Source organism: Carcharodon carcharias, chromosome 19, assembly GCF_017639515.1.
Source record: "Carcharodon carcharias isolate sCarCar2 chromosome 19, sCarCar2.pri, whole genome shotgun sequence".
Classification (NCBI taxonomy): domain Eukaryota; kingdom Metazoa; phylum Chordata; class Chondrichthyes; order Lamniformes; family Lamnidae; genus Carcharodon; species Carcharodon carcharias.
The window spans coordinates 79835479-79860732 of NC_054485.1; the positions used below are offsets into that span (position 1 = coordinate 79835479).

Sequence of the window (25254 nt, forward strand, 5' to 3'; positions counted from 1 at the left end):
TACATGATCCACTGCCGCTGGCTAGTTTACTGCAAAGAGGGACCGAGTGTGTAAATCTCTCCCACCAATACAGAGTCTCAGCATCACATGAACTCCAGTTGTGCCTCTTCACATTAGCTAATGCCAACAAGGTATGTTTAGCCCTCGGCTGAACTGCAGGGGATGTAGGAGGAACCTTCGCTTCTAGTGAAGTGAGAAACAGGCCCACCGGTATGTGGACACACTCCAGCAGCTGTTAGCCACATCCCAGCTATGAGTCAAATAATACCAATTGCCTTGTGTGGCTGTCTCAGGACAGTCAAAGGCACTGGAGTGGAGTCCTATCAGCAGCTGGTGATCCCTTTAAACAAGCACCTTTTGGCAACTCACGCAACCGGGTGGTCTCCAGAAGTAGGGGCTCCTGCAAATCTGGATTCAGTCCAATAGGGCGAGAAGGAGATGCAGGTACTGGGCCAGTCTCTGTCTCCAAATCATGCCCAGGCTATTCAGACAAAAAGCAAATGGAAAGGATACTTCACCATTAATAACAAATACAGAGAGAACACTTCACCGTTCATAACAGAGAGAGGAAACTTCACCATTAATAACAAATAAAGAGGATGCTTGTCAAAGGAACCTTGGTGAGTTACTGCAGTACATCGTGTAGATGGTACACACTGCTGTTACTGTGTGTCAGTGGTGGAGGGAGTGATTGTTTGTGGATGGGGTGCCAATCAAGTGGCTGCTTTTTCATGAATGTTGTCCAACTTCTTGAGTGATGTGGGAGCTGCACTCATCCAGGCAAGTGGGGAATATTCCATCACACTCCTGACTTGTGCCTTGTAGATGGTGGACAAGCTTTTGGGGAGTCAGGAGGTGAGTTACACACTGCAGGATTCCAAGCCTCTGACCTGCTTTTATAGCCACAGTATTTATGTAGCTAGCCCAATTCAGTTTTGGTCAATGGTAATCCCCAGAATGTTGATGGTATGACATTCAGTGATGGTAACGCCATTGAACGTCAAGGGGTGATGGTTAGATTCTCTCTTGTTGGATATGATCATTGCCTGGCACTTGTGTCATGTGAATACTACTCCTCAGTTATCAGCCCAAGTCTGAATCTCTTCCAGCAATTAATGCATTTGGACATGGACTGCTTCACTATCTGAGGAGTCACGAATGGTGCTGAATATTATACAATAATCAATGAACATCTCAACTTCTGTCCTTAAAATGAAAGGAAAGTCATTGATAAAGCAGCTGAAGATGGTTGGGCAAAGGACACTACCCTGAGGAACTCCTGCAGTGATGTCCTGGAGCTGAGATGACTGACCTCCAACAACCACAATCATTTTCCCTTGTGTGAGGTACGATTTTAATCCACAGAGAGTTTTCCCCCCGATTCCCATTGACTGCAGTTTTGCTAGGGCTCCTTGATGCCACACACAGTCAAATGCTGTCTTGATGTCAAGGGCAGTCACTCTCACCTCACCTTGGGAGTTCAGATCTTTCGTCCATGTTTGTATCAAGGCTGTAAATAGGTCAGGAGCTGAGTGGCCCTGGCGGAACCCACACTGTCAGTGAGCAGGTTATTGCTAAGCAAGTGCCGCTTGATAACACTGTTGATAACCCCTTCCATTACATTACTGATGATGGAGAGTAGACTGATGGAGTGGTAATTGGTTGGGTTGGATTTGTCCTGCTTTTTGTGTACAGGACATACCTGGGCAATTTTCCATATAGCCGGGTAGATGCCAGTGTTGTAGTTGTACTGGAATAGCTTGGCTAGGGGCGTGGTGAGCTCGGGAGCACAAGTCGTCAGTACTATTGCCGGAATATTGTCAGAGCCCAAAGCCTTTGCAATAAACATTTCTTGATATCATGTGGAGTGAATCAAATTGGCTGAAGACTGGCATCTGTGATGCTAGGGACCTCCGGAGGAGGCCGAGGTGGACCATCCACTCGGTACTTCTGGCTGAAGATTGTTGCGAATGCTTCAGCCTTACCTTTTGCACTGATGTGCTGAGTTCCCTCATCATTGAGGATGGGGATATTTGTGGAGCCTCCTCCAACAGTGAGTTGTTTAATTGTCCACCACTATTCACAACCAGATGTGGCAGGACTGCAGAGCTTAGATCTGATCCATTGTTTATGGGGTTGCTTAGCTCTGTCTATCCCTTGCTGCTTATGCTGTTTGGCACACAAGTAGTCTTGTGTTATAGCTTCACCAGGTTGACACCTCATTTTTAGGCATGCCTGGTGCTGCTCCTAGTATGCCCTCCTGCACTCTTCACTGAACCAGAGTTGATCCCCTGGCTTGGTGATAATTGTAGAGTGGGGGATATGCCGAGCTGTGAGGTTACAGATTGTGTTTGAGTACAATTGTGCTGTTGCTGATAGCACACAGCACCTCATGGATGCCTAGACTTGAGTTGCTAGACCTGTTTGAAATCTATTCCATTTAGCACAGTGGTAGTGCCACACAACATGATGGAGGGTATCTTCAATGTGAAGACCGGACTCCACAAGGACTGTGCAGTGGCCCCTTCTACCGATACTGTTATGTACAGATGCATCTATGACAGGTACATTGGTGAGGACAAGATCAAAAAGTTATTTCCCTCTTGTTGGTTCCCTCACCACCTGCTGCAGATCCAGTCTAGCAGCGATGTCCTTTAGGACTCAGCCAGTTTGGTTAATAGTGGTGCTACTGAGCCACTGTTGGTGAAAGACATTGAAGTCCCCCATGCCCTTGCCACCCTCAGTGCTTCCTACAATTGGTGTTCAACATGGAGGAGCACTGATTCATCAGCTGAGGGAGTGCGGTACATGGTAATCAGCAGGAGGTTTCCTTGCTCATGTTTGACTTGATGCCATAAGACTTCATGCACTCCCAGAGCAACTCCCTCCCAACTGTATGCCACCTTCGTTGGGCCTGTTCTGTCCTGGGGTTGGGATAGGATATATCCTAGAAAGGTGATGAGGTCATTGCATGGCAGGTATGATTCCGTGAGGATGACTATGTCAGGCTGTTGCTTCACTAGTCTGTGAGACAGTTCTCTCAATTTTGGCACTAGGCCCCAGGTGTTAGTAAGGAGGACTTTGCAGGGCCTATAGGGCTGAGTTTGCCGTTGTCGTTTCTGCTGCCGAGGTCAATGCCGGGTGCTCTGTCCTGTTTCATTCCCTTTTCACTTTTCCGTATTGGTTTTCTGTTACAACTGAGTGTCTCGCTCAGCCACTTCAGAGAGCTTTTAACAATCAGTCACATTGCTGTGGGTCTGGAGTCACATGTAGGCCAGACCGGGTAAGGACGGCCAATTTCCTTCCCTAAAGGGCATCAGTGAACCAGATGGATTTTTATGACACTCGACAATGGTTTCATGGTCACAATTACTGAGATGAGCTTTTCATTTCTTATTTATTAGTTGAATTTAAATTCCACCAGCTGTCATGGTGGGATTTGAACCTGAACATTAGTCTGAGTCTCTGGATTGTCAGTCCTGTAACAATGCCAATACTGCCTCCCCTCAGTCCACCGCCTCCGTTCATGCCATGCTTTTCCCCATATCACTCTCTGTCTCCACTATCACCCTGTCTGCTAATGTTTCCTGCTCCTTTCTCCATTTTGGGTGTCTCTCCTTCTCCTTTGTTAACCTTTCTCTAGTCCTTCATGTCTGTCGCTCCCCTCCCCCTCACTCACTTCCCTATTTCCCTCTCTCCACATCTCTATTTTTATCAACTTGCTCAACTTCTCTCCCTCACCTTTTCCCACCATCACCCGATATCATTTATGTTTGAACCGAGAGGTGGGAATAGTCAGGAAGACAGGGCCAGGCTGCGGGGAAGAGGGAGGCCCCAGAAGCAGGAATAAAGCAGGAAGTAAAAAAACCAGGAATGGTCCACGGGATGATATGGGGTTGACTGGGAAAGTGGAAGCAGCTGGGGGTTGGAGAGTGGGCAAAACAACACAAAATCTCATTGCTTCATTACCAATGGGACAGTACCACTCCCGCTGCACATCCCCACTCCACCCCAGTTAACCTGGCCGCCAGTGGGAGATTCCAGTCTGACTGGACATACCAGCCGTGTGGTTCGTCCCTTTCGTGATCGTGTTAAAAGTCTTCTTCATTACGTCGTAACGTTCCTTTCCCAGGCGGTTGAGGTAATCCCAGTTTTCCACATTCAGATAGTCCGTTATGAACTGCTGTCTGGAAGCCATCTGCATGGTGTCACTGTCATAATAGGATAACATTACTTCATTGAGCATTGCCACACCTACAAACTCAGGGTGATCAGGAATGCCGGAGGTTCCCGTGTACAGCACTGTGAAGGAGTCAGTGTCTGTTAAAGAAGCAAATGAAGGGATTGGTTAATAAGGAATCAATGATATTTTCCAAACAGCACCAACTGATCAAGATGAATGACAACCACATAGTGACAATCTCCTGTAGTCCCTCACTTCGTTTTAACACCAGGATCCTGTCTGAAATGAGAAACTAGGTTTCTTTTTGATTCATGGGATGTGGGCATTGCTCGGCTAGGCCAGCATTTATTGCCCATCTCTAATTGCCCTTGGTCAGTGGGCATTTAACAACCAACCACATTGCTGTAAGTCTGGAGTCACATGGAGGCCAGAACAGCAGATTTCCTCCCCTAAAGGACATTAGTGAACCAGGTGGGTTTTTACAACAATCGGCAATGGTTTCATGGTCATCATCAGACTTTTAATTCCAGGTTTTTACTGAATTCAATTTTCACCATTTGCCATGAAGGGATTCAAACTCAGGACCCTGGAGCATTATTTGGGGTCTCTGGATTACTAGCCCAGTGACAATACCAATACGCCACCACCTCCAGCTCACAGCAGCAAAGGAGATATGAGCAGCAACCTGATGAATCAGCTCCTGTTCCCAGAGGGTGGAAGATGGGAGGCTGGCCAGGAGGTCATTGGAAAAGTGATTATGCTGGTGACAAAAAGATGGATGAGAATTTCGGCAGGAGGTGAGGGGGGCGTGGAGATGAGAGAAAGACACTGAGCTGGAAATCGATGGCCTCGGTGATGGAGAGGCTGTAATGGAGGACTTTAGAAGTGTAATCACTGTGGGAAACACGGCAGTGAACCTGTGCACAGCAAGATCCCACAAAGCCAGTGTGACAATGACCAGATAAGCTGTTTTCGGTCATCCAAAAGGTGGCACATTTGACAGTATCGCACTCCCCCCACACTGCACTTGAGGTTCCGTTTAAATAATGTTCTTGACTTTCTGGAGTGGGGTTTGAACCCACAACCTCTGACTCAGGGGCAGTGTGCTACCAACTAACAACCAACAACCAATGGGGCTGGGAGCTCAGCTCAGGGTCAAACAGTTCACCAAGGTTTGATTCAGCCTGAGACAATGATCAGGGAGGAGGGTGGAATCAGTGCAAGGGAATGGAGCTTGTGCTGGTGATCAAAGGCATTGACTTCAGATTTTCCAAGGTTTCATTCAAGAAAATTGCAGATGATCCAATACAGAATGCCAAACAATTTAGAGACTGTAAAGAAGCTGAGAGAGGTCAGAGCGATGTTGACCTGAATGTTGTCGGTGTACATGTGGAGGCTGATGCTCTTATGTTTGGATGGGGTCAGCGAGGGGCAGTAAGTTGATGAGAAACAGGAGAGGAGAAAGAATAAATCCTTGGGGGACCCAAGAGGTCACGGTGTGGGAGCAGGAAGAGAAGCCATTACAAGCAGCAGGGGAAGGAGACACAGAATGTTAGCAGAATAGGGACACATCATAATACAGTAAAACAATCAAGTCAGAGTGAGTCCAGCTACGTTAAGCTTCAAGGCAGTAAGGGAAGACTGGATGGCCTCTACTTAATGCCCGCAATATTACAGGGAAATGGATGAGTTAAGGGTGAGGGTTGACACGTGGAATTGTGATATAGTAGCCATCACTGAGACATGTTGAGGGAGATATAGAATCTTCAGGTGAGACAGGGGAGGGAGTAAAAGAGGAGGAGGCATTGCATTATTAGTTAAGGAGTCAGTTACTGCAGTAAGGAGAGATGATATCTTGGAGGGGGCATCGAATGAAGTTTTGTGGGTAGAGCTTATGAATAAAAAAGGGGCAGCCACATTGTTAGGTGTTTATTATAGACCCCCAAGTAGTCAGTGGGAAACTGAGGAGCAAATATGTGCACAATTTGTGGAGGTGTGTAAAAGCAATAACAAGAGGGTAATTATATTAGGTGATTTCAACTTTCCCAACATTATTTGGGATAAACATAGTGTTAAGGGCTTGGATGGAGTGGATTTCTTGAAATGTGTACTGGAGAACTTTTTAGGTCAATATATAGAGGGTCCAACAAGGGATGGCGCAGTTCTGGACCTAATTCTGGGGAATGAAGCTGGACAGGTGGCTGAGGTGGTGGTGGGGGAGCATTTTAGTGATAGTGACCACAACATGGTACAGTTTAAGCTTGTTATGCACAAAGAAATCGACAAGTTGCAAAAAAATGTTTCGAATTGGCGGGGAGTGGATTTTAGTAAAATAAGGCACGATCTGGCTAAGGTAGACTGGGAACAGTTACTTGTGGGGAAATCTACACAGGAACTGTGGAGAGTGTTCAAAAAGGAAATGGGGAGGGTACGGGCTCAACATGTTCCCTCTAGGGTGATAGGAAGGAGTAACAAGCCCAGAGAACCCATGGATGACCAGAGATATTCAAGTTACAGTGAGAAGGAAAAGAGAGGATTTTAGCAGGTACAAGGGAAGCAAATCAGCAGAGGCATTAGCGGAGTACAGAAAGTGCAGGGTGGAGCTTAAGAAAGCAATTAGGAGAGCAAAGAGGGGATATGAGAAAGCTCTGGCTGGTAAAAGTAGAGAAAATCCCTAGATGTTCTATAAGTATATCAATGGGAAGAGGATAACCAGGGATAAAGAAGGGCCCATTAGGGACCAATGGGGCAATCTATGGGTGGAGCTAGAGAACATCGCCAGAGTGTTGAATGAATACTTCACATCCGTCTTCACCCAAGAGAATGAGGATGAAGCTATCGAGCTCGGGGAGAAAGACTGCAATGTTCTTAATCAAATTGATATAGGGAGTGACAAAGTATTGGAAGCTTAAAAGTGGACAAACCTCCAGGTCCAGATGATTTGTGTTCCAGACTGCTGAGGGAGACAAGGGAGGAGATCGCAGGGGCTCTGACCCAAATTTTTAATTCCTCTCTGGCCACGGGGGAGGTGCCAGAGGACTGGAGAACAGCTAATGTGGTTTTGCTATTTAAGAAGGGTTGTAGAAATAAACCGGGGAACTACAGGCCAGTGAGTCTCACATCAGTGGTAGGGAAACTATTGGAGAAATTTCTGAAGGAGAGTGTCTATCTCCACTTGGAGAGGCAAGGTTTGATCAGGGATTGTCAGAGGGAGGTTACGCCTAACAAATTTGATTGAATTTTTTGAGGAGGTGACCGGGTGTGTAGATGAGGGTAGTGTAGTTGACGTAGTTTACATGGATTTCAACAAAGCCTTTGACAAGATGCCACATGGGAGACTTATAAAGAAGATAAATGCACATGGGATACAGGGTAATTTGATAAGGTGGATTCAAAATTGACTTAGTTGTAGGAGGCAGAGGGTGATGACAGAAGGATGCTTTAGTCACTGGAAGCCAATGTCCAGTGGCATACCTCAAGGATCTGTGCTGGGTCCCCTATTATTTGTCATTGCTCTAAATAACATAGATGACTACCTGGGGAGCAGGATTGGTAAGTTTGCAGATGACAGAAAGATTGGCTGGGTGGTTAAGTGAAGTTGAGTGTCTTGGGCTACAGGAAGATATAGATGGGGTGGTCAAATTGGCAGATAAGTGGCAGATGGAATTTAACCCTGAAAAGTGTGAGGTGATACACTTTGGAAGGAGTAATTTGACAAGGAGGTATTCAATGAACAGCATGACACTAGGAAGCACTGAGGAAAAAAGGGACCTTGGCGTGTGTGTCCATAGATCTCCGAAGGCAGAGAGGAATGTTAGTGGGGTGGTGAAAAAGGCATATGGGACACTTGCTTTTATCAATCGAGGCATAGATTACAAAAGTAGGGAAGTCATGTTGGAGTTATATAGAACCTTGGTGAGGCAACAGCTGGAGTATTATGTGCAGTTCTGGTCGCCACATTATAGGAAGGATGTGATTGCACTGGAGGGGGTGCAGAGGAGATTCACCAGGATGTTGCCTGGGATGAAATATTTAAGTTATGAAGAGAGGTTGGATAGACTTGGGTTGTTTTGGTTGGAGCAGAGAAGACTGAGGGGCGACCTGATCGAGGTATACAAGATGATGAGGGGTTTGGACAGGGTGGATAGGGAGCAGCTATTCCCCTTAGTTGAAGGGTCAGTCACAAGGGGACATAAGTTCAAGTTGAGGGGCAGGAGGTTTAGGGAAGATGTGAAGAAAAACTTTTTTACCCAGCCAGTGGTGACGGTCTGGAATGCACTGCCTGGGAGGCTTGTGGAGGTGGGTTGCCTCACATACTTTCAAAAGTACCTGGTTGAGTGCTTGGCACGTCATAACATTCAAGGCTATGGGCCAAATGCTGGTAAATGATATTAGGACGGTAGGTCAGGTGTTTCTCACGTGTTGGTGCTGACTTGATGGCCAAAGGGCCTCTTCTGCACTGTGAGATTCTGTGATCCTGTGATATCAGTGATGAGCCTAATGGGTACAATAACATGCTATACACTGTAACAACAGGTTCAAACACTGACCATGTGCAGCAAATAGATACCCCCGCTTGGTGGGAAGACCTATGGAATTGGGGTTTGAATGTACAGGTACACCCAGTGATGAGGATCATCTCCCATGTTTTGGTTATCGGCCAGTTGGTGATGGTTCTAAGCTTACCATACTTGCTTTATCACACCAGGAGGACACATGAACAGCTGTGCACGCGGCTGCACTTTAAATATGGTGCCCATTGTGATGAAGCAGCGAGTTGATGGCGTGGCGGGCGAATGAGATCCGCCCACCATCCAAACGGCCTGTTTCCCAGGAATACATAATTAATGAGGCAGGATTGGGATGATACAGCGTGAAAAGCCACCATTGCCGCCAGTGGGTAAAACGTCCTTTTTCCCACCCACTACTGCACCTAGTGTCAAATCTGGGATGGTTCTGTCCTCAGTGAGTGTGTCTCCAATGGCAACTGAATTGTACCACCACTTGATATCATCCACCCCTGACCTACCCATAAACCCGTTAACAGGATCTTCACTTCATTACCCATTAAATCTTCAATTAAAATTTAAATGATAAAAATTGCAAGAACTCTACAAACCCTGTCAGATTGTGTGAACTCATTCCATTTGTTTCGACATTGCTGTGCAGACCATGGAACAGTGCAGTTAGCAGTCACACTCTCTGTCACCTCCTTCCACACCAAGACACTAACTTTACTCGGTAACCCACACTTCTCATTACTGAGACACTTCAGCTCCACCTCACTGGCAAATGTGTTGAAGTTTGATTCACTAAAGTTATGACACGTCTTCCTCTCGTCTGTCTTTTTCTCTGTCATCCTCTTGTCTGTAAATAAGTGAATAAACGCTGATGGAAAGTAGTGAATGATGCTGACATTTGGTATGAACTCACCCTGTTCACATTGAACTGAACCTCAACAACTGCCCATTCCAAGACCCACAAGCTGCTGAGTGAATGAATGAAACCTTTCTTGTGAAATCAGTAAAGAAGAATTCAGACAAGTCAACTACTGACAATTATTTATTGACAACAAACCACAACTATCAGCACTTTTAGTGAAACATTGAGGATATAAATGATTTTCATCTCCGTAAATATATTTTAGTAATACAATTTATACATGTACATTTTATAACAGTGTAAATTTGACATTACATAAAGTGCAAAATAGATCAGCTTCTATCAATATAAAATGTGTCTCTCTCAGTTGCCTCATGACATTTACTCTGTTCAGGTCAATCACTCAACCTGAGTAAGTTGTTGAAGATAAGAAAGTGTGATGGAAAATCATCCCTGAAGTTCCCTTCGACTGTGAGAGCCGTCATATTGTGGATACTGGATAGAAACACTACTTGAGAAAGTCTCAATTGAAGAATCAGGATCCCAACCTGGTGGATCCAGGATCCACTGTTCAATCTGTGGAAGCACATTCCCAGGAAAAATAGATCTCCATCATCAAAGCACTCAGTGTAAACAATGAGCTGTGATTCTGTCTGTCTGCTGTGATATGGAAGGATGGACGATGATGTCCATGTTCACACTAGAACAGGCAAATCCAGTTATTCATCAATGAGGCTCTGGGAATGTCCTGCAGTGGAACACAGTAAACCCACGAGGTAAGGAATGGACAGAAACAGGACAATCGGTTCAGGGTCAGGAGGGCAGTGAAATTAGTCTGACAAGTTTTAACAGTGTCTGGGAGGGTGAGACAGCGTCAGAAGAGCAGTGAATTTAGTCTGACAGGTTTTAACAGTGTCTGGGAGGGTGAGACAGGATCAGAAGGGCAGTGAAATTAGTCTGACAAGTTTAACAGTGTCTGGGAGGGTGAGACAGGGTCAGAAGGGGAGTGAAATTAGTCTGACAGGTTTTAAAAGTGTCTGGGAGGGTGAGACAGGGTCGGGGGGGGAGTCAAAAAGTTACAACAATATCAATGCGGGAAATATTGAAATGTCACTCACTGAATCAGGAAGGTTCTTGAACGGAGAGATCAGAAGCTGTGAAAATAAAAACAGAATGCAAAAAATGGAATAAAATATAAAAATCGATAGTGTGAGATATTCTGTATCACTCACTGGGCCCAGGATTCAATCACCTCCCAGCATTAACTAAACTGGATCACACATGATAAATGAGCACAAAGGGAGCAGATGGTGAGGGGAAGGTGGGTGAGGGACTGGAGGCTGAGGGTGCAGAGACAGGGTGTGGAGAGTGAGTAAGTGGAGGGTAAGTGAGTGGAGGATGAGGTGTGAAGGGTGAGGGAATGGAGGCTGAGGGAATAAAAGCGTCAGGAATTGAAGGGTGACGGAATGAAGGATGAGCGATTGAAGGATGTGGGTTTGGAGGTTGAGTGTGTATAGATAGGGAGTGGAAAGTGAGGGAATAGAGGGGACAGCAAGTGGAGGGTGAGGGATTGGAGGTTGAGGGAGTGGAAGCTGAATGAGTGGAGGCTGAGTGGAGGCTGAGTGTGTATAGATGGGGAGTGGAGGCTGAGGGAATAGAGGGGACAGCAAGTGGAGGGTGAGGGACCATAAGATATAGAAGCAGGCTACTCGGCCCATTGAGTCTGTTCCACCACTCAATGAGATCATGGCTGATCTGATAATCCTGAACTCCACTTTCTTGTCTTTTCCCCATAACCCTTGGTTCCCTGACTGATTAAAAATCTGTCTATTTTAGTCTTGAATATACTTAACAGCCCAGCCTCTACAGCCCTCTGTGGTAAAGAATTCCACAGATTGACTACCCTCTGAGAGAAGAAATTCCTCCTCATCTCTGTTTTAAATAGGTGACCTCTTACTCTGAGATTATGCCCTCTGGTCATAGACTCTCCCACAAGGGGAAACAGCCTCTCAGCACCTATCCTGTCAAGCCTGTAAGAATCTTATATGTTCCAATCAGGTCGCCTCTCATTCTCCTAAACTCCAATGAGTACTGGGCCAACCTATTCAATCTCTCCTCATAAGAAAACCCCTCCATACCCAGGATCAACCTAATGAACTTTCTCTGGACTGCCTCCAATGCCAGTATATCTTTCCTTAGATAAGGAGACCAAAACTGTTCACAGTATTCTAGGTGTGATCTAACTAGTGCCTTGTATAGTTTTAGCAGGGCTTCCCTATTTTTATACTCCATCCCCTTTGATATAAAGGCCAAAGTTTCATTTGCCTTCCCTATGATCTGTTGAACTTGTATGCTAGCTTTTTGGGATTCATGCACGAGGACCCCAGTCCCGATGTGCTGCACCTTTCTGCAGTCTTTCTCCATTTAGATAATATACAGCTTCTCTATTCCTTCTGCCAAAGTGCATAACCTCAAACTTTCCCACATAAACTTCCATCTGCCAAATTTTTGCCCACTCCCTTAACCTGTTTACATCCCTCTGTAGACTCCTTGTGTCATCCTCATCACTTGCCTTCCCACCTATTTTGTGTCATCTGCAAACTTGGCGATAGTACATTCACTTCCCTCACCCAAGTCATTAATAAATATTGTAAATAATTGTGGCACCAACACTGACACCTGTGGCACTCCACTGATTACAGGTTCCCATCCTGAAAATGTACCCCATATCCCAACTCTCTGTCTTCCATTAGTTACCCAATCCTCTACCCATGCTAATATACTACCCCCAACACCATGGGCTCTTACCTTATTAAGTAGCCTTATGTGTAGTACCTTATCAAATGCCTTTTGGAAATCCACATATATCACATCTGCTGTCTCCTCAAAGAATTCTAATAAATTTATCAGGTATGATTTCCCCTTCATGAAGCCATGCTTACTCTGCTTGATTAGATTATGTATTTCTAAATGCTCTGCTACAACATCCTTTATATTTGACTCCTACATTTTCCTAATGACAGATGTTAAGCTAACTGGCCTATTGTTTGCTGTTGTTTGTCTGCTTCCCTTTTTGAATAAGGATGTTCCATGTCCCAATCCTCTAGGACTTATCCAGAATCTAAGGATTCTTGGACGATTATTACCAGTGCATCCACTATCTCTGCAGCTATTTCCTTTAATATCCTAGGATGCAGCCCATCAAATCCAGGTGATTTATCGGCCTTTAGCCCGATTAGTTTCTCTAGTACTTTTTCTCTAGTGATAGTTATTGTATTTATTTCCTCCCACCTTTTGCCCCTTGATTATTTAGTATTTTGGAATGTTATTAGTGTCTTCTACTGTGAAGACTGATGCAAAGTATTTATTCAACTCCTCTGCCATTTCTTGGTTCCCAATATTATTTCCCCAGCCTCATTCTCTAAGGGGCCTATGTTCACTTGGCCTCTCTCTTCCTTTTTATATCTTTAAAGAATCTCTTCCTGTCAGTTTTTATATTATTTACTAGTTTACCCTCAAAGTTTATTTTCTCTCTCTTTATTTTTTTTTGTCATCTTCTATTGGTTTTTAAAACTTTTCCAATCTGGCTTACCACTAATCTTTGCCACATTGTATGCTTTATCTTTCATTTTGATACTATCCTTAGCTTCCTTGATTAACCATGGTTGGTTTATCCCCCTCCTACAATCCTTCTTCCTCACTGGAGTATATCTTTGTTGTGAGTCATGAACTATTTTCTTAAACGTCTGCCATTGTTCACCAACCGTCTTTTCTGCTAAACTCTTTTCCCAGTTCACTCCAGCCAACTCTGCCCTCATTTCCTTGTAATTATCCTTATTTAAGTTTAGTAAGGATATTTCCAAACTAAGTTTCTCACTCTCAAACTGAATGCTAAATTCCACCATGTTATGTCATTGTTTCCTATGGAATCTTTGAATCTGAGGTCATTTATTAAACATGCTTCGTTCAGAATACCGGATCCAAAATAGCCTGATCTCTGTTTGGATTCACAACATATTCTTCGAGGAAACTGTCCAGAATACACTTTATGAACTCTTGCTCGTGGCTACCTCTGTCTATTTGATTTTTCCAATCAATATGGAGATGAAAGTTGCCTATGATTAACATACTACCTTTTTTACATACCCTTATTATTTCCTGATTCATTTTCTGTCCTATAGTATAGCTACTGTCAGGGGGCATGTAGACTACTCCCACCAGAGTCTTCTTCCCCTTACTATTTCTTACCTCCACCCATATGGATTCTACATCTTCCGATCCAAGATCCTTTCTTGCTATCATACCTATTCCATCTTGTCCTAACAAGATACTCCACCCCCCTTTCCTTCCTGCCTGTCCTTTCAAAAAGTCACATACCCCTGAATATTTATTTCCCAGCTTTGAACTCCTTATAACCACGTCTCCATAATGGCTATACGATCATACCCATTAACCTTAAGGGATCAAAGGATATGGGGAGAAAGCGGGCGCAGGCTATTGAGTTGGATGATCAGCCATGATCATGATGAATGGCGTAGCAGGCTCACAGGACCGAATGGCCCACTCCTGCTCCTAGATTCTATTTTTCTAACCTCTAATTCTGCTGTTAATTCATTTATTTTGTTCTGAATACTATGTGCATTTAAGTAAAGAGCCATTAATTTTGCCTTTTTACATTTTTTTCCCCCTTTGACGCTATTTGCTGCATTTTTTTAATGTTTGTACCCTCTGTCCCTTCCTGTGACACTCTGGGTATCATTACCTAAATAGCTGCCCTGCAAAGCTGCCATATTGTTTTACTTTGTAAGCCTACATATCCCCTTTTCAGAACCCTCCCCCCTCTAATTAGTTTAAAGTCCTCTCTACAGCCCGAGTTATTTGATTTGCCAGGACACTGGCCCCAGCACGGTTCAAGTGAAGCCGATCCCACTGGAACAGCTACTTTCTACCCCAGTTCTGGTGCCAGTGTCCCATGAACTGAAACCCATTCCTCCCACACCAATCTCTGAGCTACGCATTTAACTCCTTGACTTTATTTACCCTATGCTAATTTGCCTGTGGCTCAGGTAGCAATCCCGGGATTATTACCTTGGAAGTTATGCTTTTTAATTTAGCTCCTAACTGTTCAAATTAGTGGAGTCTGAGGGAGTGGAGGTATCAGAAAGTGGAGGGTGAGGTAGTGAGGGAAGAGAGAATGCAGGTTGAGGGAGTAGAGGGTGAGAGTCTAGCTGAATGAGTTGATGGTGAGAGATGGGATGGTGAGGGGGAGGTTGGCGGGGGGAATGGAAGGTGAGGGAATGGAGGGTGAGTGAGTGGAGGGTGAATGAGTGGAGGGTGAATGAGTGGAGGGTGAGTGAGTGGAGGGTGAATGAGTGGAGGGTGAGGTAGTGAAGGGAGAGAGAATGCAGGTTGAGGGAGTAGAGGGTGAGAGTCTAGCTGAATGAGTTGATGGTGAGAGATGGGATGGTGAGGGGGAGGTTGGTGGGGGGATGGAAGGTGAGGGAATGGAGGGTGAGTGAGTGGAGGGTGAGTGAGTGGAGGGTGAGTGAGTGGAGGATGAATGAGTGGAGGGTGAGTGAGTGGAGGGTGAGTGAGTGGAGGGTGAATGAGTGGAGGGTGAGTGAGTGGAGGGTGAGTGAGTGGAGGGTGAATGAGTGGAGGGTGAATGAGTGGAGGGTGAGTGAGTGGGGGGTGAGTGAGTGGAGGGTGAGGTGCAAAGGGTGAGTGAATGGCGGCTGAGGAAATAGAAGGGTCAGGAAGTGGAGGGTGAGGCAATGAAGGATGAGGGAATAGAGGGTGAGGGAATGGAGACTGTGTGCCTGTAGATAGGGTGGAGGGTGAAGGAGTGGAGGATGAGGGATTGGAGGGTGTGGGAGTGCAGGGTGAAGGAGCGCAGGGTAGGAGACTGAAGCTGAGTGAGTGGAGGGTGAGGTGTGGAGGGTGATGGAGTGGAGGCTGAGGGAGTGGAGCGATCAGCAAGTGGAGTTGAGGGAGTGAAGAGTGAGAGGAGGTTGAAGGAGTGGAGGGTGAGGGAGTGGGCTGTGAGGGAGCAGGGTGTGAGGGTGTTGAGGGTGAGGGAGAGGAGGGTCAGGTTCCCTCATGTGCAACCCTGAGTTACTCCCAGGAGGATGTAATTCAACTACTTTCAATCCCTCCTATTTCATTCCCAACAATCTGTCCCTCAGTCACTTACTCTGAGCTGTCGTGTAGGTCACACTTGGTGAATCTGCAGAAGCAAAATAAATGTCAGAATGGGGAATAATCCATTATCAGAGAGTGAGAACACAACAGGTGTGAGGGAATGGAGATTGTGTAAGAAATACTCAATCCCACACATCCCTCCATCCTTACACTTTATGGAGATCCTGTCGATCTCTTCCATTCCATCAATATTCAGTAGGTGAGGATGTGAGTGTGTGTGGTGGGTTTAATGATCAATATTAGACCTGGTCTGGGCCGATCACACAAAGGAAGATCAGACAGGGAACAAGACATGTTTATATGTGTGTATCTGTGTGTGGGAATTAAATCAGTTCCATTCAACACTGTGTCCTGTACTCCCAGTACTGGAGGTTCCCCCACACTCACTCTGTCCCCTCAGTTCTACATTCCCCTCTCTCTCACTCTCCCCTCTCAGTGTCCTGTACTCCCAGTACTGGAGATTCCCCCACACTCACTCTGTCCCCTCAGTTCCACATTCCCCTCTCTCTCACTCACCCCTTCAGTGTCCTGTACTCCCACTACTGGAGATTCCCCCACACACACTCTGTCCCCTCAGTTCCACATTCCCCTCTCTCTCACTCTCCCCTCTCAGTGTCCTGTACTCCCAGTACTGGAGATTCCCCCACACTCACTCTGACCCTCAGATCTACATTCCTCTCTCTTGGATTCTTACCTCTCCGATGTCTTTTGCAAATGAACACTCCAATTATCCCGAGTATAAAAATTCCAGCGCTCACTAATCCTGATACAATTCCAGGATGCAGGAGTTGTCCACTCTTTTCTGGGATTTCTGAAACACATTTTAATAACATGAGGATTGTCTCTCTGTTCCCGGATCCATCTACGGTGCTGCCTTGTCTGCAATGAGTGCTATCTTTGCCTGCATTTGAGTGCTTCAGTTGGAGTTTGCTGAATGAGGGAGTTAGTGAAGAGGGGATGAGGTGATCCTTTCAGTTTCAACCTTTCCTCAGACAGAAGTGCAGCGACCTTGGTAAGTAGGACTTGGTGAGTGTTTCTACAGCCCTTAATATTCTCTAAACTAGTGGAAGTAATATGAAATAGAATAATTTAAGGGTAAATCATGGCAGGGCAGCTAAGTCATATGGAATGCTCCTCCTGTGCAATGTGGGAAGTCAGGGGCACTTCCAGATTTCATGGTGACCATATGTGTAAGAAGTGTCTCCAGCCGCAGCTACTTGTAATCTGCTTTTTACATCTGGAGCAGCAGCTGGATCACTGTGGAGCATCCGCGGGGCTGAGATCTTCGTCGATGGCCCAACAGTGAAGTGGTCACACCGCAGGTGAAGAGTGCACAGACAGAAAGGGAATGGGTGACTGCCAGATAGAGTAAAGTCACTAGGCAGGTAGTGCTGAAGCCCCCTGGGTCCATCTCCCTCTCTAACAGCTTTTCCATTTTGGAAGGAGATGGTGTCTCGGGGAATACAGCAGGAGTCAAGTCTGTGGCACCACGAGTGGCTCAGCTGCACAGCAGGGGAGAAAACAGAGTGGGGGAGCAATAGTGATCATGGATTCTATTGTAGGGGGAGCAGATAGATGTTTCTGTGGCCACAGGTGTGACACCAGGATGGTTTCTCGCCTCCCTGGTTCCAGGGTGAAGGATGTCACTGGGCGGCTGCAGGACTTTCTGAAGGGGGAGGGTGAATAGCCAGGTTGTTGTCCATGTCGGTACCAATGACATGGGTAAAATAGAGATGAGGTCCTGCAAACAGAATATAAGGAGCTAGGAAATAAATTAAAAAGCTGGAACTCAAAGGTATTAATCTCAGGATTACTCCCAGTGCCGTGGGCTAGCGAGATCAGGAATAGGAAAATAGACCAGATGAATCCATGGCTGGCGGGATGGTGTAGGAGGGAGGGATTTAAATTCCTGAGGCATTGGGACTGATTTAGGGAAGATGGGACCTGTACAAGCTGGACAGTTAGCACCCCAGCAGGACTGGGACCAATATCCTCACAGGGTATTCCCTAGTACTGTGACGGAGGGATTAACATTGACAGATTAAATGAGTGAATTCCATCTGCCACAGTTTTCCCACTGTGGGGAAGTGTGGGATAATTTGGAATATTTTCCTCATGTTGAGAGTTTAGGAGCTGTAAAAAATCAGAGATGTGGATGGCCATGTACACAAATCACTAAAAGCGCATTTACTGTTATATAAAATCAATCAGAAAGGCTAATGGCCTGTTGTCCTTTATCTCAAGGGGGTTTGAACACAAAGTGAGGAAATGAAGCTTCAGTTTTACAGGCTTTGGTCAGACTCCATCTGGAGAATGACATTCAGTTCTGGACACCAAACCTCATCAGATATCTTGGCCTTAGAGGGGGAACAGTGTACATTCAGCAGAATAACTCCACAGCTCAGAGGGTTCAGTTATGAGGACAGGTTCTATATAGCTGACATGTATTTTCTTGTGTTTAAGAGGGTGAAGGATGATCTGATGGAGATGTCTAAAATGATAAAGGGAGTTGATAGGGTCGACAGAGAGAAACTATTTTCTCTGGTGATAGAATCCAGAACAAGAGAGAATCATCTTCAAATTAGAGTGAGGTCATTTAGAAGTGAAATCAGGAAGTGATTCTTCACAGAAAGGGCAGTGGACATCTGGAACTCTCTCCAGCAAGAGGCTGTGGGAGCTGGGGATCAACTGAAACTTTCGAGACTGAGATGAGGAGATTTTTGTTGGGTAAGAGCAGCGAGAGACTTGGAACAATAGTGGGTAAATGGAGCTGAGGTACAGATCAGTCAGGATCCCAATGAATGGTGGAGTAGACTCAAGTGGTTGAATGGCCTAGTCCTGTTTCTATATTCCACTTCTTAACCTGTCCCTTGGCATCGAGGATGACTTGCTTCCACTCCAATTCAGTGGGTTCTGAGATGGTCGATAAGTCCAATGTGCAATCTGCAGCCTCTGCCACATGCGGGACAGATAGTGCTTGAAGAACAATCAGGTAGATGAAGCCTTTAGAGGTGTTTGTTCTCTCTCTCTAATGCCTTGACTTTGCCTCTGCTTGCTCCTGATAAAGTCTCTCAATGTGTTCAGTGCCTTCCTGAATTAACCCTTCTTTTTAGTTGATCACAAGCGAGGCTCTCCAGTGATTCGGTGAGATGTTTCTCCTCTTCATGGATGCTTTGAAGATTTCACTCAAGGATTTCTCTGTCCTCTGGCATGTGATCCTCCATCCACAGCGGAACTGCTTTTGAGCAACTAGCACTCTGATGCTGTGTATGTTAGCTTGGAAGAGCACACTGTTGTTGCTCCGCCATTCTTGCCACTGGATATGGAGAATCTTGTGAGGGAACTAATGGTGATACTTCTCCAGTATTTTGAGGATCCTGTTGTCGGCTGTCCAAGTCTCTAGAGCATATAGGAGTGCAGGGATCACTGCTGTCTGATGAAGCATGATCTTAGTTTTGGGATTCAGAGCCTGATCAACAAATACTCTGTGGAAGCTACTGAGTAGAGACTTTAGCTTTCAGTGTGGTCAGTGAAAGATTTTCTCAATGTACATTTTGCGAGTCTGCAGATGATGCTTGTGTGTCTGCATAAACACACACACACACACACACACACACAGGCACACACACACACGCACAGACACACACATACATGCAAACACATGCACACACAGACATATGCACACACACACAGACACACGCACACACACACACACACACACACACACACACACACACATCCAGTACAGTTCCTTACCCCACTGATAGAGCTTGCTCTCTGCCAGGCTGCTGTGTTCAATTTGACAGGAGTATTGATCCTCATCCCCAGCATTTATTTCAATCTCTTTCTGGATCTGATGGGTCCCATTGTGGTTGGGTCGAACCCCCGAGGATAGTGTCTCAGACATTACCTCTCCATTCCTTAGCCAGCTCACCTCGATGTCTACAGGATAAAACCCAGTAACCAGGCAGGAGAGAGTGAGCAGCTTGTACTGACTACTGGGGTCACTTCTGGAGATGAACACTTCAGGCTGAACTGTAATGGGAAAGGGTGAAAACACAAACAATAGTCAGACACTGAATGGAATGGGAGAACGCTTTCATAGACCAGTGAAGTTAGATCAGAACATGGGAACTAAACTGAAAAAAATACCTTTCCTTTCAAAATATTCCTTTCCAGCTTGTGAACATTCTTTTAAATCCTGAACAAATCCTTGCTGCAAATGCTTTTTCCAATATTCATTCCAGGATTGATCCGAATTCCATTTGTCTTTAATCCTCACTGCATTCTGATTGGATGCGACCCAACTCATTCTGTCTGGCTCTAAACTAATATAGTCGTTTCCATCAAATCCAACTCGCATCGATCTCTTCATGGAGCCGTCTTCAGTGACCTCAACATTCATTATCCATTGGAAAATGTGGATTCCTGTCAGTGAACAGAGATCAATAATCAATTTTTCATGGAATGTCACAAACAGTCTGATCAGAGGGGAAAGGGGATTTAGTATCAGATAGAAATGGGGGATTAGAGTGAGTGGACTGTTAGTGATAGTCCAGTTATGGTCTAAGTTGACATGGTGAATTCTTCATTGTGTGAGCAGCAACATTGAGGCCTCCTCCCTACACACACATGCTCAGTAGTGTTAATACCTGTTGATTGTTCACCTCACATTCTCCATCCATGAGTGACGGCCTTTGTCCTTGATAATTTCCACGTTCTTATCTCACGGAGATATTGATTACAGACATTCCCATTCTCCTTTCACACTGCCTCCTGGATTCACACTGTCCATTCTGGAATACTGGAGAAGATACATTGAGACACAGCAAGAGGACAGGAATTCCCCAACAAGCTACCCCTTTCCTGGATGATCTCAACCAACTCACCATATTCTCAACTTGTTCAATCACAAACCCATCTCCTTATCTTCATCAATGTGAACACAACTTTGTAAATATCTCAATCAGAATAGGGAGAGGGACTGAATAACCCTCCATGGACCCCAGATTCATAGTGCTCCACACACTGTACACCCAGTGTCACAGTCTACAGTATAACTATAGCTGGTTACCAGCCTGGCACAGAAAAAGAAATACAATAAACCCTATATTTAAAAGCAACTTTGTGGACCACAGGATCTCCTGAAGCATTTTACAGCAGTCGCTGTTGTAATGTTGAAAATGAAGCCGCTAATTTGTATCCAGCATACTCATACGAACAGCAATGTGATAATAATCAGATTATGGCCTGTCACTTTTGGTGGAGTGGTAGGTGTGTCAGATTGCCACTCCCATCGTAGTTACTGACTTTGAAATCCAGCTCCTCCTCTCTTGTCCAACATTGTGACTCAACCCAGGTGAGAGACATGTTGCCCAGCAAGCTCCTGATGCCTGCAGTCAAGGGCAGCTCAGTGACAGATAAGTCAGCCTCACCCCCTTTTTACAGCACTAGCTGCAGTAACCAACTAAGTTATAAGGTCCATCAAGTTTAAAGTTCTTCGACAAGCCAGGGAGAAGGTAAGCATATAGGGCAAGTGGGCAGGTTTTGGACAAACTAAACCAAAAATTGCTGGAAAAACTCAGCAGGTCAGACAGCATCTGTGCAGAGAAAAACAGAGTGAACGTTTTGAGTCCATATGGTTCTGGAGGAGAGTCACATGGACTCGAAACGTTAACTCTGACTTTTTCTCCACAGTTGGGAGTCAGGTTGGGCCACGGTGTTGGAGTTGTTTTGGAGGAGGTGTCGGGGGGCTCAGGTCAGGCCAGGCAAGGTTGGTGGGCAGTGGGGTGGGTAGTTAGGGTTTGGGCTAATGGGGGATTTGGGGGAGTCCTGTGGGAGTGTCAGGTAGGCTAGACCTATGCGAGGTTGAGGTGTGATAGTTGGGGGAAGGGAATGTGTGGGGACCTGTGGGGGGTCAGCAGGGTGAGCCAAGTGCCGTGGGAGGGCCAGGGTGGGTCAGTGATATAGTTACCCAGAAGCTACGAGTGGTTTTAATTTTTCTAACCTTTTCTGGATAACTATTGATGTGAGACAGTCGGAACCATCCAAAGTTTGTGATTTAAGCCACATTTTCAGATGGTTCCCAGTGCAGGGCAATTGCCCATCTTTACCTGGGAACTTCCTGGGGAGGGGTCCCCAACTCATCTTTGAGGTACCCACTTAGTTACACTACCCCGGAGCTCAGACATTACAGCTCAAAGATTTCCTGTGATGTTGATTTAGTGATAAATGTTAAGCAGGACATCGGGGATAAGTCCCATGCTCTTCTTCGAAATAATGCCCTGGGATTGTTCACATGCAGCTGACAGGACAGACAGAAAATCAGTTCAGCATCTCACCTCAAAGACAGCACCTCCAGCAATGCAGCAGGCCCTCTCTCAGCACTGAGCTGGAGCACCAGCTCTGAGTTTTGTGCTTGTGCCTTGGAGTGAGGCCTGAACACACAGGGAGAGTCAGGGTATGTCCTCGGCCCAACCATCTTCAGCTGCTTCATCAATGACCTTCCTTCCATCATAAGGACAGAAGTGGGGATGTTTGCTGATGATTGCACAATGTTCAGCACCATTCACGACACGTCAGATACTGGTGAAGTCCATGTCCAAATGCAGCAAGACCTGGACAATGGCTGACAAGTGGTAAGTAACATTCACACTACTCAAGTGCCAGGCAATGACCATCTCCAACAAGAGAGAATCTAACCATCGCCCCTTGACATTCAATGGCATTACCATCACCGAATTCCCCCATTATCAACATCCTGGGGATTACCATTGAGCAGAAACTGAAATGGACTAGCTATATAAATACTGTGGCTTCAAGAGCAGGTGAGATGCCAGGAATCATGCGACGAGTAATTCACCTCCTGACTCCCCAAAGCCTGTCCACCATCTGCAAGGGACAAGTCAGGAGTGTGATGGAATACTCCCCACTTGCCTGGATGAGTGCAGCTCCCACAACACTCAACAAGCTTAACACCATCCAAGACAAAGCAGCCCGCTTGTTTGGCACCACATCCACAAACATTCACTCCCTCCAACACCAACGCACAGTAGCAGCAGTGTGTACCATCTACAAGATGCACTGCAGGAATTCACCAAGGTTTCTTAGACTGCATCTTCCAAACTCACGACCACTACCACCTAGAAGGACAAGAGCAGCAGATACATGGGAACACCACCACCTGGAAGGTCCCCTCCAAGTCACTCACCACCCTGACTTGGAAATATATCACCATTCCTTCACTGTCGCTGGGTCAAAATCCTGGAACTCCCTCCCTAGTAGCACTGTGGGTGCACCTACACCACATGGACTGCAGCGGTTCAGGAAGACAGCTCACCACCACCATCTCAAGGACGATTAGGGTTGGGCAATAAATGCTGACCTAGCCAGCGAAGTCCACATCCCAGGAATGAACAAAAAAAATTCACTTTGGACAGAGGGAAAAAGCACTGTGGAAACCGGACACCCAGGGCAGATACTGGGCAATTCTGCATCACTGATCTCACCGGATGTCTGGTTTGTGCTTTTCATCATTGTGTTCAGATTCTCCTTCGCCATATCTGACCGTGTATTCCCGAGACCTGTGAGATATTCCCAATATTCCACACTGAAAGATTCTGCCATGAACTGCTGCCTGGGGATCATCCGCATAATATTAGTGTCGTGGTAATTTAGTTGAACTCCGTTGACCAAGGCAACATTGGTAACCTCGGGAAAATCCTGAATGCTGGAGATTGCCGTGTATATTACAGTCAGTGAGTTAGTGTCTGTAAAACAGTTAACCAAGTAAAGGGAAAGGTTAATAAACATTTCCACACATGACCACCTGATCAAAGTGAGGCCCATCCACACAGTGACAATCTCCAATAATCCACCACTTTATCACAATGTCAGAATCCTGTCTGATATTCTAAACAGAATCTGATTAAACTGGGTCAGAATTAGATACTGCAGCCTCTCAGAACAGGGAGTAAACCAGGAATCAGAGTCACTCAGACACCCGATGGAGTCAGTGTGAATATGTCGGAGAGTCTGGGACACAATCCAGGGATTAGAGTGTTAAACAGAAGATCACTGATCTGGTACAGTAACTGGGACACATCTGGTCTATCATTAACCTGGAACAGTAAGCTGGGACACACCCAGTCTATCACTAACCTAGAACAGTAACCTGGGACACAGCTGGTCTATCACTAACCTGGAACAGTAACCTGGGACACACTCAGTCTATCACTAACCTGGAACAGTAACCTGGGACACAGCCGGTCTATCACTAACCTGGAACAGTAACTTGGGACACATCTGGTCTATCAACAATCTATAAACTAACCAGGGAACATCTGGAGAGAGATACTGAGGAGACCCTCCCGACCAGGGAACATCTGGAGTGTGATATTGAGGAGATCCTCCTGATCAGGAAACACCTGGAGCGAGGAATTCAGAATAACCTGAGGGCAGGTCTGTTGGTTATCATCATAACCAGGGAACATGTGGTGTGAGTGAATTCTGGATTGAAATGAAGAGAAAGAGGAATATTTGGGAGGATGAAGTGTGATACCATAGGAGGGGACAGTCACTGTATGAACAGTCTGACTGTCAAACAGGGTGATGGACAATCCAGAGCAGGATCTCCACTGTCCCTCACAGAGCTTTTTAATCACCCCTTTATACAGGGTCAGGAGGATGTTGGTGGTCTGAGATAACCTGGTCTATTCAACCGGAAGTGCATCACAGCTCACCATGGGGTGGGTTAAACATGGGTTATCCTTCTCCTCTCCGTAGTGTTTTGAAGATGTTAGACCAGGAGTGATGAAACTGTTTTGCTTCTCCCAATTGGTGTGCCGTAAAATTGTCCAAAATTAAAAGATTCCAATTAACCCCAGAGAGAGAGAGAGATTGAGAATGAGAATGGAGGGCTGAGTTCTGTACTTACCGGGAGAGACCCAGGAAAAACACAGGGAGATGGAGAAAAGGATCAGCAACATTCTGGGAATCCACTCTCCCTGTTCCAATCAGGGACTGGGAATGAAACACTCTGAGGGGGGAAACTAATCCTGTTCATAAACTGGGAAAAACAACACAAAGCTTGATCATTTCCTGATTACACAACCAGAGGGTGTATGATTGGTTAGTCTCAAAAAAATACCCAATTGAATGGATAAACTATCCCTTGTCACCATTTACCAGGAGGATCAAACACAGACACAGTGAGATTCAGGCTGGGAAACAGAAAGTAAAAGCTGAAATTTCAGCAGGAAGCAGGATCCGGGTGTGTTTTGGGGTCAGGAAGCTGCCTCCGGTGGGAAAGTGATGAAAGTTCAGATTTCCACAGGGTTGCCCCTGTAAGTGATATGGAGACAGGTTCCCTGTCCACTTAGAGCCAGTGGGGGTGGGGATGGAGCTGGGTCAGATGAAGTGTGGGACTGATTGACACTCCCCACGACAGACATCACTGAAGCTGCTGCTTGTCCTCAAGGAGAAGCTGG

General features: G+C 45.8%; 1 protein-coding gene across 2 annotated transcripts; it reads right to left on the bottom strand.

Annotated features, from left to right (window-relative positions):
- Nucleotides 1-9732: 9732 nt before the first annotated feature.
- Nucleotides 9733-24969, bottom strand: LOC121291086 (class I histocompatibility antigen, F10 alpha chain-like). 2 transcript variants are annotated; one of them, XM_041212121.1, is made up of 8 exons: nucleotides 24702-24969; nucleotides 23275-23535; nucleotides 19919-20194; nucleotides 19523-19801; nucleotides 16461-16577; nucleotides 15759-15791; nucleotides 10684-10719; nucleotides 9733-10313 (listed from the first exon to the last, which is right to left on the bottom strand). In XM_041212121.1, exons 1-7 carry the CDS (start codon nucleotides 24751-24753, stop codon nucleotides 10688-10690), a joined length of 1050 nt encoding a protein of 349 aa, XP_041068055.1. In that variant the 5' UTR covers nucleotides 24754-24969; the 3' UTR covers nucleotides 9733-10313; nucleotides 10684-10687. The 2 variants fall into 2 exon arrangements, with proteins under 2 accessions (XP_041068055.1, XP_041068056.1); XM_041212122.1 differs by lacking the exon at nucleotides 15759-15791.
- Nucleotides 24970-25254: the final 285 nt, after the last annotated feature.

Excerpts from the sequence above, each read along its gene's own strand:
- LOC121291086 (XM_041212121.1), bottom strand. The coding sequence starts at position 24,753 with ATGTTGCTGATCCTTTTCTCCATCTCCCTGTGTTTTTCCTGGGTCTCT. Across the intron at positions 15,792-16,460 it reads TTGCAAAAGACATCGGAGAG|ATTCACCAAGTGTGACCTAC; the intron begins GTAAGAATCCAA and ends TTGCTTCTGCAG. Across the intron at positions 10,720-15,758 it reads GACCTACACGACAGCTCAGA|CTTCTGATCTCTCCGTTCAA; the intron begins GTAAGTGACTGA and ends TTATTTTCACAG.